This window comes from Lichenostomus cassidix, chromosome 2 (assembly GCF_008360975.1).
Source record: "Lichenostomus cassidix isolate B80296 chromosome 2, HeHo_3.0, whole genome shotgun sequence".
Classification (NCBI taxonomy): domain Eukaryota; kingdom Metazoa; phylum Chordata; class Aves; order Passeriformes; family Meliphagidae; genus Lichenostomus; species Lichenostomus cassidix.
In genome coordinates this window covers 16,080,836-16,102,311 of record NC_139482.1, presented here as the reverse complement: position 1 = coordinate 16,102,311, position 21,476 = coordinate 16,080,836, and the positions used below count along the sequence as shown (strand labels likewise).

Below are 21,476 nucleotides of genomic sequence, written 5' to 3'. Positions count from 1 at the left end.
GTCTACAAACAACAACAAAAAAACTTGGTAGTCTGAAGTCATTACATTAATTCACAGTCTAGAGCTGCCATGGTATAGAACTGCTTTCTAACTTGTGTTGGAATTAGATTCCTGTGGGCATTTGAAGGACTACTATGAAGCAGGAGGTACCCTGGTACTCTGTTGTGCCAAGTCATTCTGAAAGATGTGTTCCTTGAGCTCAGCAATCCAAAGGGCACATGATGGGCTTACACAGCTGCACAACTGACTGACCAGAGCACATCAAGCTTTAGAGGATACATGGGTTTTGAACAAATGCCATCCAAGAAAAGATTGTTGCAAACTGAATATACCTGGAATGTCTGGTCTAGAGGGATACAAAGATATTTTTTACAAAAAGATGACCAGGGAGAAAATGGCATTATATTAATTTAACTATGATCATTTCAGGAGAGGTAGGCATTAATTTATCAAGGCTTTTATTTAGAGAAGAGGAAAGTTAGGGGGTCCAAAGGGAATAAGACATCAAATGCCACTGAGATTTAAATGCAAACTAGCTGACCCCCTTTCTTCTGTTCACCCACCAAAAAACCCCACCCACCCACCAGCCAGCTTCCCATAAGAGATTACTTCCTTTATTTCTTTAGTTATTGAGAAAAATTGAATGGCAGTGACAGCTTAATCTAGAGGAGGAAGTAGCGATAATTTTAAAAGTCAGTCATGGCTTTTTTGACAAGTCATTAGCCTAAGATCATGAGCCATTATTTCCTGACACTGTGACTATCACTGACAGTCACAAGATTATGGCAAACATTGCTCAGAAAACCCTCCCTGTAAAACAATCCATTTTGTTATTGAAATGTTTGTATGTGGGAGCATATCACACCCATAATCCTTCCTATCATAAAGGAACTTAACATTTTATTATCAGTAACATTCTGCCCCGACCCTATCTCCTGGTCTGTGCTACTTGGAGTCCTCAAGTGTCCAGGTGTTCTTACCTTTACGCCATGGCCAACATCATCCAGCACCGTGTAGTCTATAGGTTTTCGAATATACCTTACAGGACGTTCCATGTTCGCTGGTGCTATAATTTTGTGAGTTCTTGATGTGTTCTTATTGGTCGTCAAAATGCCTATCTCTCTGCGAGCGACCTTTTCTTTATGGATGTCCACAGTCTAGATTAAAAACAAGAAAGTATGGGTTTCTTTAGGCATTTGCTGTTGTCTTTACAGAGCTAGCTACATGTTTAGGCTTCACTGTTAGACAAAGAGTCTGAACTGAGTTAATGCTGTTGGAAGGATGCCAGTTTATTGATGAAATGAGTTTAATCCACACGAACGTTGTTAGAAAATTACACTTTAATGAAATAACCAATATTAACAATAAAATTACAATTATACGTTACTGCTTTGACACTCTAAAGACACTATGCAGATACAGTCCTCGCAGATTAACCCTCAGTGTTCTCATGACTGACACTGGTAATAAATTACTCCATCTCCACCGCTGGGAAACCAGGACAGACAAGCTAAGCAATTTGCCCAGAGCCCCAGAGGGGGACTAAGCTTGGGAAGTCTGTGTGGTAATTTCTTTCAGCAAAGCCATCAGTGCATATCAGAGTGAGAGTCTGCACAGGGAGGGACTAATTTCAGCACTGGGGCTAGTTTCAGTCACACTGTTTATAGCAGCTTCACTGAAAGAATAAAACAAAGCTTTAAAGATGCAAGTAAAGGAATATAAAATATGCTGCATTTTATTTTAAAAAGGAGACAAAGATCAGTCCAGAGATCTGTGAAAAATCAAACTAAGCTACACATAACAGACACATTCTTCTACATGCAATACAAATACACCTTAAACCCTAACTGAAGGAGAACAAGTGTAAATCAAGCATTAGATGCCATAGGAAGTCCCATCTCTAGGAAGCCTATTTCAAGATTCAGGGACTGAATGTACTGGTTTAAGTACCTACTAGAACCTAAGGATCTAATTGAAGGAGATGGTATCTGACAAAAAAACCCACCCCTTTGAGCAAAACCTATCAAGCACCACTCTATCCACTGAGGAAAATAAATCTTCATCTATAAGCATCAATTCCTCCTAGAAAAGCTGTCAGAAAAAATAGTGAAGGCTCAGAAAGAAAGAAAAATTCTTGTCATCCTAAATCCTAACTCATTTAGGTACATCTCTAGAAATGGTTTAATCTAAAATGAACATTGTCACGTGAGAGATTTTGTTTAGTGAAACAAAGTCAAAGATGAAGCAAAAATAAGTTGATATTTCTACTTCTGTGTGTGTGAGGCAAGATGAAAAAAGCAAGATTAATATCCAGGAAATGAACATTTCTAGGAAAGTCAGCATTCAGCATTCACTATGAAATATCTTCAAAGCTGAATGGTTTTTTTCATTAACTGGTGCACACACTCAATCTTAAATTCTCCTCACTACAAAAAGACATAAACCCCTCCTTAACAGTTTTGATAGATGGCATTGCAGATTACAAGCAGGAATACAGGTAGAAAGGAACCTAAAACCAGTGATACTAAGCAAGCTTGTTTTCACAGCTTAAAGCTAAATAACAGACTACTCGAAACATTGCAAAAGGTTCTTTTACTTTGGAAGCACACAGAATCTTAATAGAAATAAGACTCATAATTTTCCAGAGTAATACAAGACATTAAATGTGTATGTCTTTATCAGCTTATTTGGAATAAATTAATTACATACCCCAATAAAACTTTGGAACAAGCTTTATTGTTCTAAATGTTCATGCTCTGAAAAATCCCCAAATCAGTAATTAAAAAAATGCCTTTCCAAATGAGAAAATCCTATACATCAAGTATTTAACACTACATCAGTATAAGGTGTCATCCACTGCACCTACATTTTCTCTGGCAGTCGATTTCACAGATGATAGAACGAAGACTAAAGAATGAGATTAGTCTGATTTTTTCAAATGCAGCTATTATTTGTGCTTTTTCTTTTAGAGACTAAAACTACATGTTCATTCTGCCTTTTCAATGTTTTCTTGATCTTGCTGAAAGAATTACATGAGTGCCGTGCTACATGTTCATCTCTTCCAATTTTTCTGCACAACCTGAATCCTTCTGTTCAATAATACCAGCAGGTCTAAAACTATCTCACAAAACTATTCAATAATAAGTAACTCTTATTTTGTAATACATGATCACTGCATAAGAGAGAAAAAGAACCAACTTTAAAGTCACTTGAATAACATAGCAATTTAGGAGGCTGAGAACATCAATTTAAAAAACATACAACAGTGTTTCAAAATAGATTTTTTAAAATTATGGCTATGTCCCTTGAAATAAATCCATGCTTCCACTTCATCCTCACAAACCAAATGTGTTGTTACTAATAAATTCATTTTTTGTTCAGTGGATGGACAAAAATGTCTATTTATACTAGGAGTTCTCTTAACACTGACAGCTAAAGAAAAAAGACAAACCAAAACAAAGCCCTTCAGAGTATAAAAAGATGCATCTTTTTCGAGCAGGTAGTCCATGAAAATTACTTTTCCTCCCTGCAATGAACAATGAAAATTCCATAAGTTACTGGAACAGATAAATTCCAGGAACAGATGTTGTATCATACAAGCTTTGGAAACTGACTTCAGTAATATTACAACAAATGGTTGCTAATGAAAAAACCTCTTAGAATAGGAAAAGACCACATATTAATTTTATCAGACATCTTATACAAAATTAAGTATTGAACAATGATTTGTAAAGTCTTCACGTGAATTTCAGTAAGGTAAACAAAGCAAGAAGAAGAGTATCTGTACCACAGTGCAGGGCCAGCAACAGGGCACATATGTAAATCCTGAACAGCATTCAGACAGGCCTGTGCAAATGACTAATTTGCTGTTCAAAGCAAACGAGACTTCAACTCCTACCACAGTTGGTGCACTGGAAAAGCATGGCAGGATTTTACCCCATGCAAAGGAAAGGCTCACAGCATAGGCTTTGCCCACAGCTAAAGGCTGCCCTTCAGAGCTACTAGACAGCATCTTACTTCTCCAAGAAATTACTGGAGTTTTTTAGATCTGTATATTATTAAGTCTTATGCAAAACAAAGCATACAACAACTGGTCATTTTTCTATTTTCATTTATATCTATATGCTTGAGGTTCATGTGAAAGTTTATTGTTTAGTCACAGGCAATGTTTTTCACTTTCAAAAGGGGAAAACAACATACAAGTAATTTCCAGCCAGACAACAGTTCATTTTCGAGAAAGACAAGCCACATATACCAAAACAGACCATTCTCAAAACTCTGGTCACACTTGACATCAGTAGCTATGAGTGCTTGTTCTGATATGGTAACAAGACAGCTAAACACTAGCTGGTTTGTGATTTCAAAACCTACTTTTAAATATGAAAGTTGGAGAGGAGCAAAGTATGGCTAACTGGCATGGCTTAGCACAGGTTAACAAGCACTTGCAAGCAGCCAGACCAACTTCAGGTACCTTTAGTCTATGCTGAAACAAATACATAGCATAATTTAAAATTTGGGGAATGGGACAGGGATTTTTACTTCTAGACAACATAATCCAATGAGACAAAGTCCAGCTTTACACTGATTTGGAGTAGAGGGAAAAGACAGTCCTTCCAAAAGCACAATGTGTTTCCTTTGGAAAGCAAATTTAAATGAACTTGTCAAACAAACCCCTTTGCCATTACAACTGAGTGCCACGGACTATGCCAGCTAATCCAGAAACTTGGAGGTTGAAGGAGCTGTTAATTATTAGCTGCCTCCACTATCTGTCATCTTCAAATCATATTAAAAAAAAAACCAAAACACAGTTGAACAACAGGATGTAGAGTTAAAATTTAACTGTTTGCTTCCTTAGAAGCAGCCTCAAGGCCAAGTGAAGCACAGCAATGATACAGCAAACAGTTGTTCTTTCATTATCCTGTGCTGCAGACACAACTCTACCCATGGGCTAGAGTGTGCTAGCCCAAAACAAACAATTTACAGTAAATAAAGATGAAGTATCTCTGGTCCAGCTAGTATGAGGATATCTAAATATTTTAATAGAGCTCACACATACAGAGGTGCTAAAAAAAAAGAGGAAAAAAAAGGGGGGGAAAAAAAAAAAAGAAAAAGAGAAACAATTCAAATTTCTACAATCTTTTTAGTCCTGAACCACTGCAACTCAAGTTTATGAGCCAGATATTTGCACAGTCACCACTTCTCTCACTAAATGCACACACAGCTGGGAAAGAGCAGAGAATAAAAGAAAAAGAATAAGCTCTATCAAATCAACTCTACTAACCAGGCACCACCAACTTCAGGCTGTCCTGAAGGACAAGACAACTCATTACACTAATACCACAAATTTACACCAAGAAAATACGCTTTAGATTTGTGTTAAATTAACTGATATTGCAGAAGTATTGTGCAGGAAAACATGACTTTTGGTTTCTCACTCTGCTCCTCCTCAGTTCCTCAGGAATGAAGCTGTAACAGCACACACACTCACCTGACAGCGGGGACAGGAGAAGCACTTTGTGGTGCTCCATAGTTACCTTTCCAGCAACCTGGAAAAAGCTACAGGGTTTTTGGGAAGAGCAAAGGCTAGGGGAGAGAACTGCTCCCCAGGCCTCAACAGTGAAAACAAGCTATCGGTAAAACTCCCAATAAGACAAAGATACAGTGTAGAAAGTTAAAAGTTAAAAAACAAAACAAAAAAACCACCAAAAAACCACAACCAAAACAAACAAAACTAACCAAACAACCCACAAAAAACCCCAAAATAAACAAACAAAACAAAAAAAAAACCCCACTCACCAAACTTCCCCCTCCCCAAAACTCAAACCACTACATGAGTTTAAGGAAGAGCAAAAGGTCACTTCAATGACATTTCCTTGATTTAAAAAAAATCTAACATTTAAACACATAAGATCAAGAAAAACTTAAGATTACACCACCATTTTTATTGACAGTTTTTCAGATCATTTCATGCAATGCTTTTAAGAACTTTCACATCACACAAACAAATGTCCTGTGGTGCACAGAGCTGCAAGTCAGTGACTTTTCAATTTGTCCCTAAATTCACTCAGATAAGAAGTAATGTAGGATCACAATCCCCAGGCTTCCTTAGGCTGCTGCTTTCTCTAAAGCAAGGAGACAAGGAAGACCAAGCAGATTGTTACTGGCAACAGCTATCTGTAATTTTGACATTGTTTCCTTTTTTGCTTTTCCAGTCTGTGGTTAAATATAGGGTCGGGTCTCTAACACTTTATTTCAGGCAATTAGAGCCCTGATTAGAGGGCATCAGTGCTATACATACCTAAGTGTCAACAGAATGGATTATAATTACTTTATACAAACAAACCCTGGACAAAAGACATATCAGCCATGCAGTAGGCAGCAAGACCTGCTACCATTTCCCACCCCCACCTTCCTACTGCACTTGCTGTAATCACATGTCCTGAGCCCAAGCAACCTGTTTTTGCACAAACTTGGTGCTGTACTTCCCCAAAGTAATCTGCTCCACACCTGAAGTCCTATGTGCACTTTGGGGCGCCTTGCTGCAAGGAGGACAAACCATCAGAGCGCGTCCAGAGGAGGGTGACCAAGATGGTGAAAGGGCTCAAGGGAAAGCCATACAAGTGGCTGAGGTCACTTGGATTGTCCAGCTCTGGGAAGTGAAGGCTGAGGGGTGCCCTCATCACAGCTGACAGCTTCCTCAAGGTGGGCAGCACACAGGGAAGGTGCTGATCTCTCTCCCTAGTGACCTGCAATAGGACATTAGGAAATGAAATGAAGCCATGGCAGGGGAGTTCAGACTGGACATTAGGAAAATATTCTTCACTGGAACAGGCTTCCCAGGGAAGTGGTCAGGGTCTCAAGCTTGTCAGAGTTCAAGGAGCATCTGGATGACACTTAGTCATATGGATGAGCTTTAGGGAGTTGGACTCTATGATCCTTACTGGTCCCTTCTAACTTTAAATGATTGTATGCTAAACAGAGCACCACGGAACTGCAAGGTAATGGAAAGAACAGCATTTCATCCATTCTGTGCCTGAACAGCAAGATTCTCCTAACCAAAAGGCATTGCTGACAGTACAAGATAAAAGATTGCTTAAGAAAAAAAAAATCCCTAGGACCTCTAGTCAAAGACAAGCCAATTGGAACCTAAATTTCACATATCACATCACAGCAATCCATCAAATATAATATCTCCTTTCAGCAGAAACAGTGCCTGATGTGACACAAAATACTGGGCAAAGGCACAGGTTTCAGACTGAACCTTGTCAATAAAACTATGCAATATATCAGACAGTGAATGGTGCAGAGAAAGTTTAGTTTCCTTCCTTGACCTCTGGCACAACTGTCTGGATTGCAAGCTTACTTCTTTATGTTTCAATATGAAAGGTAATATCTTTTCTACTGCCTACAAAAAATCAGTAACAGCTTCAGATTTAATTGGTCATATATAGCTGTAAAATACATACAGTTAAATGTTAGAAACATTATAACACAAATATTTTCTACTACAAGTTCACAAACCCAGACTATAAAGTGTAGTGTTACCAAAGGAAATAAAACTCAACAAAAACTCTAAAGTGCTTTTGGCATCCCTTAATAAGTAAAAACAACCCAAACCCTCACTCTTTGCGATCTGTTCCTAAACCCAGCTTTAATATTAACCCTTGCTGTCACTCTCCAAAACTACAGATTTCATTGGTTTGCTATATCCTTTATACAATAAGCTTCCCTGAAATGAAAATAAACTGGTGAGACTAAGAATATGAGCCCGTTGTGTTTTAGAAATACAAATTTACTCCACTGCTACTTTCAAAAAGAAAGCATAATTAGTAAGACCTTTTAAATAAATGAGTTATAGTTGAGTAATGGCACTGAAGAGACCTGGACAACGCACATTGCACAGACCACCTGCAAAGAAGTCAGTTTGACCTACAGAAAGAACGATGAAATCCCTAGCTCTAATGAGCTCAGTCAGACAGCTAACTTCTTCAGTGAGAGCAACATTTTATACCGATATTTTGTAAAGAAATTTCAACAGAATACTCAGTATATTCAACACAGGGAAATGTGAACATATTTCAACTGCAAGATAAATATTCTACAGAAAATATCAATTATGGTTTCAAGGCACATCAGGCATGAAAAAGCACAAGTGAGTAGTTTGGGGTTTTATGACATCATGTACCATCAGATGTCTACACAATGTTGTTACAAATTGTATATTTCACTAACTCTTGATGAAAGTGCTAGTAACTCAAGTATTTGACTTGAAACTATTGCTTACATATTACCTGACCCCCACCAAGACACTGTTCAAGAAACTCAAAGAAATTTACCTGCAGAAATAACGTAGTTTATTTCCATTCTTGTCCAGCAGGGTCCAAGCACTAAGCAGGCCTGGACTCACAGGAGACACAAGAGCAGAGTGTGAGCACAACCAACACTGGTCACCTTTGTACATCACTGTGCACACACACTTATTCCATGGGGATCTCCTCCAAAGTAGGAGGCTGTCCTGGAGATGGGAATTACTGACAACTCCCTTGATTAGAAACTGTTTGAATACCCCAGCTGTGACTGTACCAATGCAGTTACAGACCAAAGCTGGTCAGTTTGGTGAGCATTTGCCTCTTCCCGGTTCTTCAGCACAGACACCTGGTTAAGTTAACCAACATCTGAACAGCATATAAAAGAACTGAAAGAAACTTTGACTTAAGTACTGCCCTGTTATCAGGGACTGGTGTGGTCAATCCTGTCTCAAAGATAGAAGACTGATGCCATTTTTTATCACATCTAGTTAGCCATCAATTGTGTGAAATTCAAGTCCTTAGTTAGCTTTGAACAATTTCAGCAGAAGGTGTCATACTAGAAGCTTTATATTGGTTACCTTTCACTTTCACAATAAAAAGGGGAAAGGCCGTTCTTACCATTCCTCCTTTCAAGAGACAATTTCAAGACATTTTTAACAGCCCCTTGGACAGTAACCAGAATCAAGTCTGCTGAAGTACTGTCAATTTATCAGTCAATCCAGAGCAGAAACCCAGCACTAGCAACAAGCAACAGTTACTAGAGGAGAAGAAAAAGGGAGATACTTTTTTGAGTTCCCCAAATTCTTTTAAGAATATAAGGATTTCGAGACTTTTTTATTTCACATAATCAGTCAATACAATTTTCACTAAGGTTAATAGCATCATTTGAGAATCCTCAGAATACCCTGCCATGCCTTTTGAACCTGCACCATGAAAGCAAAGTCTCCTATCACCTCTGAAGCATTTGGACATCTGAGTTTCACCTTGTGTGTTTGCTTTGTATGTGGTGCTGGCAATGTAGGAGGCAACTGAAACAGATTTAAGAGCTGTATTTCCAGAGCTGGAAACACAGCAATGTTTTCTGGTAGGTTTATAGATAGAACTTCCTCACACATTCTCTTCAGCACACAGACAAGTGACAATAGTAGGACAGGCTCTCCAGAAAGCTTCATCTCCCAAAGTCCTGGTAAATCCAGGCCTCTTAAGGTAAAAGGCTAGAGGAGCCAGATAAGCCATATCTCATGTAATCTGATACGTCACCTTCCTTTTCCTGAAGAGAAGGCTCACATTCAAGAGCTTTTACAGATTAACACAATGAACTAAGGCCATCAACACAGATATATAAAGCAACTTTCACAGTCCATATAAAATGTTTGTCACCAGCAGAGGGGGAAAGGCACTAGAGTGATCAAAGGAAAAATAATGAGAAAATTACTGAGTCCCACTTCCAGAAGTAACTCAGATGTAAATGCACACTTTTAAAATACATTTCTATAGATAAAAAATTTTATATATATATACATTATATATAAAAATAAAATCATGATGCTAACAATGCATTTTACTAATACCATCCAATGGAGAGGAGGGTTTAAAAAGTGTTGATTCTGGGCCTTATTTTGACAGTTTACCACTATTTCTTCAATTATGTCTGAACACAGATATGTCAATTTAATCCTATGGAGCTAGCCCCTGATTTAGAATTTAAATACTTCTTTACATATACTAGCAGTTTTTCTCAGATTCTCCTAGCAATTGCCACCAGCATAAAGCAACCCAGATTTCAGCAAAGTTTGAAGATATTTTATACCTTCACATAGGTATTTTTTCTGGGATATCAGGACAGTTGGAGTGGAGGAGTGGTCAGGGAGTGAAGTATACCACAGACATCCCATTTACTCAGGACTGTTTGCTTCCTGTATTTTTTTACAATTCATAAGCACAGAATGTAAAACAATAATGCACATAGTTTCATGACAAGTTTAAGCTGTATTCATTTCACAACATACTTTAAAAAATTATTCCTGACTGATAGAACATGTGCTTGCAAGTGATTAAAAAAGAAAAAAAGCCTCATTAATATCAAGAAACTGAAAACAAAAGCTGGAGAAACAGGCTTAAAGATTAATAGCCATAGACATATAGCCTCACCTTTAGCCTTTGTTGCAAAAGGAAGACTAGGAGTCACTGAGAATTGGACCCCAACATCCAAAACAGCACCTGTGTATTGGCACATCCACCTACCTATACAGCAGCACAGAAAAGGAAAAAGAGAGGCCTATTCAGCTAAAGGATTATTTCTGTAGATGCTTTTCAGAGTACCCTGTTGGCAAATCTAGTCACACATTCTGCTGGAGAAGCTGAGCAGAAAGGGGACACGGGGCAAGGACAGAGCAGAGGGGCTGGGAGTGGGTACATGACATTCTAGGACAAGAATCAGAGCAAAGAAAACAGCCCACTCGTCCAAGAGCCAGACTTGAGTTCATGCCTGATTTTTCTTTCCTGGTGCCAAGCGCAAATGGGAGGACTGCTATGGAGGATACATATTCATCCCTCAGACACCACTGAAGTAAACAATCTTCTCATATTATTCTCTTAATGGCTACTTCAAGCATGTTCATGCAAGAGGCTGATCAGATAAAATGGGGCAGCTGACAGAAGCCAGTAGGTCTCACCCGTGAAATGCCACCTCAGAGAATTAGGGTCTATGAATGAGAAACATTTTTGGAGAGACACAAGGAAGTCTCATCATACCCTCACCCCCTGATCCTAAGTTTCCCCAGCTGAAAGGAAGATAATGCCAACAACAGAGCATAAGGAGGGGAGGTCGGTAGAGAATCTCTGGGAACAGAGAGAGGGATGTGGGAAGTAAGACTGGCAGATGGCAACTGAAGGCAAATGGAGTGTAAGTCCTAGAGAGGAAGAGATTTTTAGCAGCTCTAGAGAGGCCCTTGTTATGGAAAGAAAACAGTTAAGACAACAGTCCTCCCTCCTCCCCGCTGCATTGGTGAAATGCCAGAAGCACTTTGCTAAAGTTCACATAAGCATGGGGGAAATGGAACTTCAAACATCTGGAGTATGGAGGTCAGACAGCGCTGCAGAAGCAGCTGGCCCTGCACGCAGGAGGCGGCTGTCTGCCAGGATGTCAGTGAGTGAAGAGGTGGGATGGGTCTGTGGCTGAAAGCAAGAGCCTGGAAACGGCAGATTGAAGTTCTATTCCTGGCTCCGCCAGACTTCCTGTGCTATGCCAAGCAAGGAGCTTTGCTGCTTGGGCTTGGAGCTGTGCACCTGCAGCAGCACGAGAACAGGCAGAGTATAGGTGGGCACAGGTACAGGCAGCACTGCCATGGCTCTGAGCACAGTGACACACAGTGACAGCCCAGATTTCCCTGTCAAACACCTTCCACTCATGTTTTTAATTGCTAATGAAAATGCACGAGCGAGATACAGATCATACTTCCTGTGCTTTGGCAAAACCTACTGCCAATTTTAACCACTGGAGCAAACTAAATGTACATACACTGCAATAAGAAGTGCATTATGAACATTATTAGTTTTAAAAAAGCACAAGCCTTCCAATTACCTGTGATACATGTTTATACAGAGTAACAACAAATTTTTGTGCTCTAGATAACTTCCTTCAAATTGAACTGCTAGTTCAGTACCTTCTTCAAGAGCTTAATATAACAAACAGGCAGAAAAAATGCATCACTAATGTAGATCTCTGTGGGAAGATGCAAAGTAGAGGAGACAAGGCATTTATCTCCACCTGCCTCCTAAATTCCATGGCTTTTCATCATCCAGTGTCAGGAATGGGGAAAGAGAAATAGCTTCCATGGTGTTATTCTTTGTTCTGACACAAAATCCCTGATCACTCCAGAATATGGCTTCCAGTATTTGTAAGAGATTCAGCTGTGGCTGAACCCCACACACCACCACTTCACAAGCACTGCACAACAGGAAGTACAGACCAGCTCAGCATCAGATCAAAACTACAGCACGTGGCAAATTAACGACTAGTAACCATCCACTTGAGGTCCACACTGCGACAAACATTTTTCTGAATGTCAGTTCTTTTACTCAGCCCTTCCTCTGACCCACCACCTCCCCTTCACTAAGGCTGGATTCCAAAAAGAGAGCTACCGAGGTACACCCCCTCTCCCCTAGTGTTCTACACAGTGAACTGCATGGACACTTCAGTGCTTAACTAGCACCAGTTGCTGATTAAAACCAGTCTTTAAAGTGGAAGACACTTCAAAAGAGAAGTGTTTCAACGGTACAATCTGATGGATTTTTGACAGAACAGCATCTGGGATGTGCAGTCACGTTACATTTGTATTCAGCCCTAATAAGCACAAAAAGCAGACAAATCCTTTTGATTACACAAAGTCAAAATTCCAGCTGTGTGTGTGAGAGTATTTCAGCCTGTGAAATTAGACTTTAGCAACTTCAATTTCTTTTTTCTGGGTATTCCTGAAGATATGCATGAGTAAGTTAATTTAAAAAAAAAAAAGAACAAGGAAAAGAAACTAAATACAGTTATGCAAGATTCCACATAAGACTTCTAACACTTTAAAGTAGCTGATTGAGCCCCTCTTTTCCTTACTGGAAGTAATGCACTTGTCTAGAACTAAAACAAAACATATGAACCTAAATATATTTTTGACTGAAGGAAAGCACAACAGAAAGGAAAAATTAATCAGCTTCTTCAGTAGTTTGGACTCACTAAAGAACCACCATGGGAGCAGAACAAAACCGTATGTCAAACGAAAAGCATTTTTTGTGCCAAAAAAAGCAACTTCGTAGTAGATGAACATGTGCAATTGCAAAGAGCACTGCAGGTGGCTGAAAAGGAAACCATCTAAATAAAGCCTATGAAAAATAAACTCAACAGAACAAGTCTGAATTTTCTGAAAGTTTGTCTGAGGTAAGAAGCTGATAAAGCTGTAACAGTGACGAGTCAGAATGCTCATCCCTGAATAAAAAGGAAAAAAACCCAAAGCCCAGTACTTCATATTTAGTTCTAAGTTGGCAAATCAAATCAGGAAGAGCACAGGACAGTACCCACACCAAGAGAAAGTGAGCTAATATTACCTTAGCCTTAATTTATCAGCTCTTCAGTGCTTTAGTTAATCAGCTCTAACAGGAAAAATCAAATATTTTCCAATAATAAAGTTATGTTACATGGATGGGATAGTGGATTTGTGTATTTTAAAATAATCATTATGCTAAAGAATAACAAAACTCACAAATAAAAGCTATTCTCATTTATCACATGTATTTACTTGAGAGTGATCAGAATTAATTTGCAGATACACACTTTCCTTAAAGCAAAAAAATCCCAACACTCAAAGGACCTAAAACCAATAAAAAAATACACATACACACACAAATACACAAACACATACACAAAAATGCTTCTCCCAAGCACCCCCCTTTTCTCCACATGAACTCAGGGCCTATGAGATGCCTAATGCTGACAGGAGTGAGACAGTTCTAGGAGAGATTGTTTCCCTCAGACATAAAAAAAGGACAATATATGTTGGAATGATGATGGGTATCCTTTAGCCACCTGCAGACACAGTTTGATTACAAATAACCTAAGGCACAATGTTACTTCCATCCCTCTTTGATCATATGTCATCTGATGGCAGTGACAGAAGCTAGTGGGAGATGTGCTGGTTGTCAGTTGGATCAGCACTGCACCAGGAGTAACTCGGGAGTAGCAATTAAACAGTCATCACATGGCTAAAGGCCACACTATCTACACCACAAACCCTCCTGGGTTAATCCCACAAATACAACTTAACCTACATGAAATGTCTACTTCTCATTTCCTAAGTGTTCAAGGGTTGAATATTCTATTTTGTCCAGAAGAGAACTATCAAAGTTCTGGATTTTTTTAAGACTTTTTAAAAATAAAGTAGGCAAACTTCTATAGCAAACAACTTTGTTGCAACACTATGAGGTGCTACTCCAATGGAGTGATAACCAGCAATGATGATTTTTTCCTTTTGCCCCCACTGCCCATCAGTAAAATAGGGTCGCAGTCTTATTAGTAAAATAGAGTGTCAGGAGCAATCCTCAGCCACTACAGATTCCGATCAAAAAGTTTTCAGTGCACACATTCCACTCTACAGTTCACTTACATCCCATACTACTACCTTCTGTATATTATTGCAGCAAAGAGCTCTTCCATGTCCCTTGAATAAGAAAACAACTAGGATCTGATGAATTCCTCACTTTTGTTTTCAAAGACAAATATAGGACAAAACAGTTCAGCTTTCTGATGCAGCCTGTCCTTTCTCAAACCCCCTTCAGCAAGCAGCTACCCTTCTGAAGGTAACTCAACAGAAGGCAAGCTTAGAAGCATAATGAACTTCCCTCACCTCAAACTTCTTCCAAAAAACTGAGTTTCCACAGTGTTGCCTGTGGATGCCTATTAAGACAGTCAGGCAAAAAAGGAGAGTTGAGAAAAATTGCCTCACATGTTTCCTAAGACTGCGTTACTATTTTGGACTGAGTCATACAGCCTTCTTGCCATTTGGGATATATTAAGTAAAAGCAGAAGACAGACAAGCAAATCACAAGCATGTATGACATTTACCAGCTTAACAGAGTGGGGGGGAAGGGCCAAGGCAGAGGTGGAATTGCTAAGGCTGCTCTAATTCTCCATTGCCATTTTTACTTCCACACACAACTCAAACAGGAAGTTGCACACTGTTTCTGTAAATGGATTTCCCTTAACCTCCCAACTCTTGGCCACGACTGATATGAAATACTGTAATTACATCTGTTGGTAACATCCAGATGGTCTCAGAAGTCCCAGCAGCACTTATCCCATACTGAGACACAACCTTACCCAGCCAAAAACTTTTTCTGACTAAGGCAGGGCATACTTGCAGTGGAAACCTGGCCCAAGAAGAAACTGTGCCATCATTTAACCCCTCCACCAGGACCACATTTCAGGCCTGTACATACACACATCAAAATTGAGATCTTGACTCCATCCTGTGCAAGTGCACCTGAACACAAATGCTGCAGCCTGATGGCAGGTTAAAAGCACAAGTTTTGAAGAGAAGTCTTGTGCGTAGGCACAGAGACAAAGGCACACCACTATGTCCCTGCTGCTGAATGTATTACCCTACCACTGCTACAGTCAATTCATTAGACTGATCATGTGCTCAGAAATTAGCCATTTCCACTGTGCAGTTATTAGCATAATGATTAAATTTGATTGCAAACACTTGGGGAGAAGCAGAGCATCAGCCATTGGAGAGGACATAGCGAATGAAGCCAGTCAAAGGAAGCAGCAGGAAGTCTGCAGTTTTCAAGGCTTTATCTCCAGGATAATTGAGCCCACAATTCAGGGAATAGGGGGCAGAGAACAAAACACTGTCAGTCACAAGAGAGTGGCATGAAAAAGAAGGCTGGCCACCTCCTGCAGTCACTTTAGGCAGAAGTTATACGCACGTGCTACAGAAAATATTGACCCATTAAGTGTTTAAAGCTAACTGAGGAGGGCAGAGCAGTGCCCTGGTGAGAACACCATGGTGGGTTACAAGCCTCTGAACGGCACCACAGAGTTTCAAGAAGCAGCTCTACCACTTCCCAGTAACAACCACATGGTGCAGGACATGTGCACTACTGGACACTGACCTGGGCAGTGCTGGATAACTAAACACACACTGAGGAGCCACTGAACACCTGCAAGAAACTTGAGTGCACAGGAGAGTGGTGGGGATTGACACACCACTGCCTTGATGAGGGAGGGAGGTGCTGATGAGTTCCCCAAGAGATGATGGGCTACAAAAACTTCTGTGCAAACTTCTGTGGCCCACCTCCCTCCATTACTTTGGTAAAGTCTTGTGAGGTCAATGTCCTTTTTGGATTTAAACTGTGTATATCCATTCAGCAATACAGAGTGTGTCTACTCCCAGAAGTATATAGCTAATATAAACAACAACTATGCATTTATTTTAAGAACTACCACAACTAAGGAATCTCAGCAAACAGGCAGGAGGGGAAGGAGGAGTACACAGGAAAAGTATCCAAGTAAGATCTGCAGACTGCTCACAATCTGTTTTCCCAGGATGTTTACTTAAGTCACATAATTGTTTGCAGAACCTCTGCTTTCTAAAAATGAATTTGGAAAAAGTCATTCCACATTTTCTTAATTCAGTTTCTACTGATTAGATAATGTTTTTCAATATGCTGAAAGTAGGTGCCCTGTCATTATCCAATAATGACCAGTCAGCAGCATTCTCTCAAATTTATCTAGGCAAAAATTTCACATGAAAACCAGTATTTTAAAAGTTTTTCAATTTTTTTTTTTTTAATGTTAGATATATTTAGTCCAAGTAATTCAGCTAGCTCTAGGAGACAGCACCTCTAAAGGAATTTCAGCATTGACTGAAGGACTACACATTAATGCAGCCCAAGGAAATACAGTCTTAAAGTTGTTGAGTTGAAAATAAGATGCCAGTAACTTGGAGCTGTGGTCCCCACACTGTCCTTTTGCTCCCAGGTCTGGAGATCTAGAAGTAAGAAGCAAGCTAACTGGGAGTAAAGCTTGATATTCTTGCTGCCAGCCCAGGGGCACACTGCACTGCAGGAGGAATTTGCTGCTTAAAGTAGCAAAATCCCTAGTGATTGAACTTGAATTTTGCTCAGAGAGCTTATGGAAACCATCCCCCACTTCCTGAGCTTTTTGTTATTTATTAATGTGCCACAGCCTGGGCTCAGAAAAGGAAAAAACTTGTTATTTTAACCAAAGCACCAGAAACACCCCCGGAAATTCTCTCCTCCATTTTTAGCATTCTGATGCCAGAGTACCATCAAACACTACCACTACCACAGCACATCATGGGTGCTTCAAAATTGTAATAGATGCAGCACTTCTACAGCCACTTGTCATGCCACTATCAAAATAAGGCACTAACAGACATACCTACAGGTCTGAACACCATCCATAACACAAAACCAGATATGCTTAATTACATATCAATTTAGGAGAAGCCAAACCAGGGACATGTAAGTGGTAAGCTGGCCATCCTCAGTGTGCAGAGTGCAACTAATAAAGGATGATCTAGCTCCTATCAGCTTACAGGTGATGGAACCCCATCAGTGCTGGCACTTAACATGAGATTTAGAGTATATGAGGAAACTAAATCAAAATACAGTCACACAGGTAAGAGATTAGATAGCTGAGAAAGTCTAGTTTGTTTCAGGGCTTTTGACTGGACTTCTTTCTTTACCTTAATGACTCATAATTACATGAGGTTAGAACATTTCTGTTATGACTTGGAGGTTCCTCCATTTCCCAAAAGGAGATTGTCCTCAATTACTACAGCATCTCACTCATCACCAGAGTTGGCAAAAAGTGCCTTGAGATGGAGTACTGAAACAACACTATTTATACCATTCTTACACTCTTAAATGCCATAATCTGCCAAGACACAGGCACAGGTCAACTGCATAATTTCAAGTTAAGTTTCTTTCTTTTTTTAATCTAAGTTTTTATTAGAAGAAATTCAAGAACTATTTAGAGGAATAAACCAATTCCTAGTCCACACCAGCTGGCATGTTATTAGCTTACCACACTACTTATGAGCTATTAAAGAGCAAAAAATATGTACTCTGCTCAAAAAATTCAGTTAGCACCTTTTTCTGCCTAGCTTAGGAGACAAGCCTTAACCACAGTAGAACCCATCTTTTCTAGTCCTGTACTACATCTGGCCATTACTGCATCTTGCTCAATACTTAACAACACACGTAAGAAAATCCTATAAATGGACAAAGAAGGATCAGCTTCCCAAAGACGACGTTTATCTCCTTTCCAGTCAGATAAAGGTTGATTTGTGGTTTGAAGACTTATCTTGCAACCTTATATAGCCTAGTTTTGAACACAGTTCAAAAATATTAACTTAAAATAAAAAAAGATAATCCTGTAAGACACTGAGTTCAACAAGGAAGCAGAATTTCCTACGTTTAAATCAAGCTTTCAGTCATTATTCAATTTCCTTGTTATTATATTTTCAAATTATGGCCCAACTGACTTTTCCTGAAGCAATGATATGTTTTATTATTTTCATCATGACCCCTCTCAGCTCCAAGGTCTGCATCCTACTTGTTCTTACTTTATATTTAGAAGCCTAATAGCTTTTAATCATACCCTTGTTGCTCCTGGTCTTGCCACATATAGGAATTTGAGATAGCATGACAAGATCAGGTTGACATTATCTCTCTCTCGAAAGCAAGGACATAGAAGCCAGTTAGAGAAATAGCAAACCATGTGTCAGTCCTGGTTTGAGACCACACTGAATTGTGTCAATGGATCCACTGCAAATAATCAGCCCAGGACAACAGGTGAGGGGAAGATGCAAATGCTTTTAGGCATGAACAGGTGAAGCTACAAAACCACTAAACATGAGCACTCATAAGAGGACATTCATTAAAAAGTCATAGCGACCCACCTTCTCAGAGGAAGCAAACAACATACAAGACCTGTGATTCTATGGTCACATACTACTTATATTTTTATGCCTGTAAGATAGAATTAGGCACACAAGAAAATTATTAAATAATGTAGCTACTTGTTGGAACCAGAATTTAATATCAGAGAGGAAAAATAACAGCTTTAGTAATCTATTTTTTGGAATTGAGAAAGAGGCTCACATACTTTTAATGTTGGTTACTTCTACCTGCATAGTCAACATTCCAAATGGGAATGACTGAAATAGCAAATGATGGCCTCAGCTAGCTGTCACTCAAAACATGCTAGTTCAGAACACATTCTGCGTTTTCTCAAAAAATAAAATCCCTACATACAGTACAGCTTTTAAACAATTTTTACAGCTTTTAATTTTATTTCTACTACCACCACAATGCCTGCTCTGTGATGGTACTACCAGCAGGGTCAGTGAAGAATCAACAATATTTTCCAGCGGAAGAAGTTGTCACGAATAAATAATGTCAGAGTAACCTATTTAGGTCTTTAGCCATAAATTATATTACTCAATACAATTTCACACACATTTTTTTTCCAATACACTTAAGGGAAACTTCACCTTATGGTCAGTGACTGCCCCAGGGATGCAGACATGATACTGTCCCAGATGATACTGGGGAAGGGAAAGGATACCCACCGGGGCTCAGGAGCCACGTAACAAGTGCTTAGAAAGATTAACGTAGTTGGATAGATTTTCACACTTTTTCAAAGTTTTAATAAAACAACAGAAGCTGTCCCGGCTTTAGAAGAGCAGCTGCCAAGTCATTCATAGACCTCCCATGAACTAATAAAGCGTTCTCTGCATATATATGACCTGTAAAGGGGCTTTTACAAGACCCACGTAACAGATACCAATGGGTCCCAAAGGGCTGCTAATAAAGAGAATAAAGTCAAACTAGCAGCAGCATAAAAAGTGGCAGTGTTATTACTGGCATATAAACACTCATGTGAATCATTACTTAGTTTTCCACCTTCAGATCAAAGTTAGCTAAGCACTTATGTGCCCCCAGTAAAACCAGCCAGCAGAAAGCACTAAGCAATTCCCTTCTGAATGGCACAAGAAGTCCAGCCACAAGCACGCAGCAGGATGTGTTCTTGTGCTTGAGTGGCAGCTTCAGTGATGCTGTACAATGAATGCTGCACTCATCTGCTCCACAGTAAGTTTCTTGTACTTGTTTTTCCCCTCCATTTCCCCAAAAAGAGTCAGCTCAAGCACACCACTACCCAGCTACCATGAAAACCAACATTCCATATAGCTGCCCTGGATGGCACAGGTACAGCAACCAACTAAATGCTTTGGTAGTTGGTTACCTGCTGTTTCATTAGGCACAATGTCCTTTTCACCTCATACACTGCATTTATGCAAGTCAAACACTGACAGAGACAAAACTTTAATTCAGTGTAAACCAGGAGTTATTCACATGTGAAGACTGCTGGTTTACTAAGACTTGAAATAGAAGGAAAATTAATTTCAGGCAGCAATCTAATCAGATGCATCTGCAGGGATAAAAAAAAAAAAACAAGACTCCTTGGAAAGTCCAATATATAACCTTATATCAGGTTAGTGACGCATTTCGTCTATGCGTCCAGATAGGAGAGGTTTTCATTAAAAAGACTGCACAAACACTGACGACTCCTTTGTGACACAAAATTGTCAGAAAGGCCTTTCAGAGTCATTTTCATGGTCCTGGGATTTTTGGCTTTGATTTCAGAAAACAAGAGGCTGCATCAGGCGTCCTGATTTAGTATTTAATGAGGTGTCCAGAGCTTAAAGCCAAATACCCACTGAGCAGAAATAAGCCTTTAATGGTCTAAAACACATTGAAAACTATACATTCAGACTGCCCTTCTAGCAGACAGTGGAATGGGAATAAGCATATGATGGAATTCATGACAATAAATGACTATTAAAGTTAGCAGCTTCCCCATTCTCCAAAAATATGTTCAAAATCCACCATTCCATGGGAGAAGGGGGGAGAATGTGTGAAACAGAAGTTTCTGGTTCCGTTTCTTCTTCATCAAAGCAACTGCTCTTCCCCATCACAGTAGGGCTGACATTGTGGTTGCTCTCTCACAGGTGTACATAACTAAGTATCATGGGTGGAGAGGGTTGCTTTTTTGTTGGTAATGTGTTGGGGTTTTTTTTACTGCATCAGCTGAACTGCACAGGAATTACAGACATCCTATGTGTATTCACTTGAGGACATGAGAATTTCTCAACTGAAGAGCTGACAAGGCAACTCTTACATATTATACTACTTTCTGAGCAATTTATATATATCATGTAGAAGCTGATATGCACAAAGTTGACAACAGTTTTCATAAGCAGACAGAAACAGAGCAAGCACAGTACAACTTCTTGGAGCCTTGGACTCTATCAGAGAGAGAACAGGAAGAACAGGATGTGAAACAAAGGCCACAGAGATAACTGTCAGCACTTTATTAGAAGAAGGAACATCACCCAAGGCAAGGTTAATCTAAACAAAAGGTGCAAGGCTCTTAACATATTTAGAGTATTTGTGTCTGCTGACAGGCAAGGGCAGTCCAAAAGGACCAGATAGAAGACATTATCTTTCTAATGTGTACATTACATGATGCACTAGTTCCTGCTGATACTTTTGGTCCCTTCACACACTTTTGGATGTGTGGAAGGGAAG

At 39.5% G+C, this 21,476-nt stretch overlaps 1 protein-coding gene across 9 annotated transcripts in view; it reads right to left on the bottom strand.

Moving 5' to 3' along the window:
* ABI1 (abl interactor 1) overlaps positions 1-21,476 on the bottom strand; it is a 78,467-nt gene that overhangs the window by 27,317 nt on the left and 29,674 nt on the right. For all 9 annotated transcript variants that reach the window (XM_085050476.1, XM_085050474.1, XM_085050478.1 and 6 more), the window contains exon 3: positions 981-1,157. In XM_085050476.1, the coding sequence (XP_084906602.1) occupies positions 981-1,157 (177 nt within the window). The remainder of the gene's footprint in view (positions 1-980; positions 1,158-21,476) is intronic.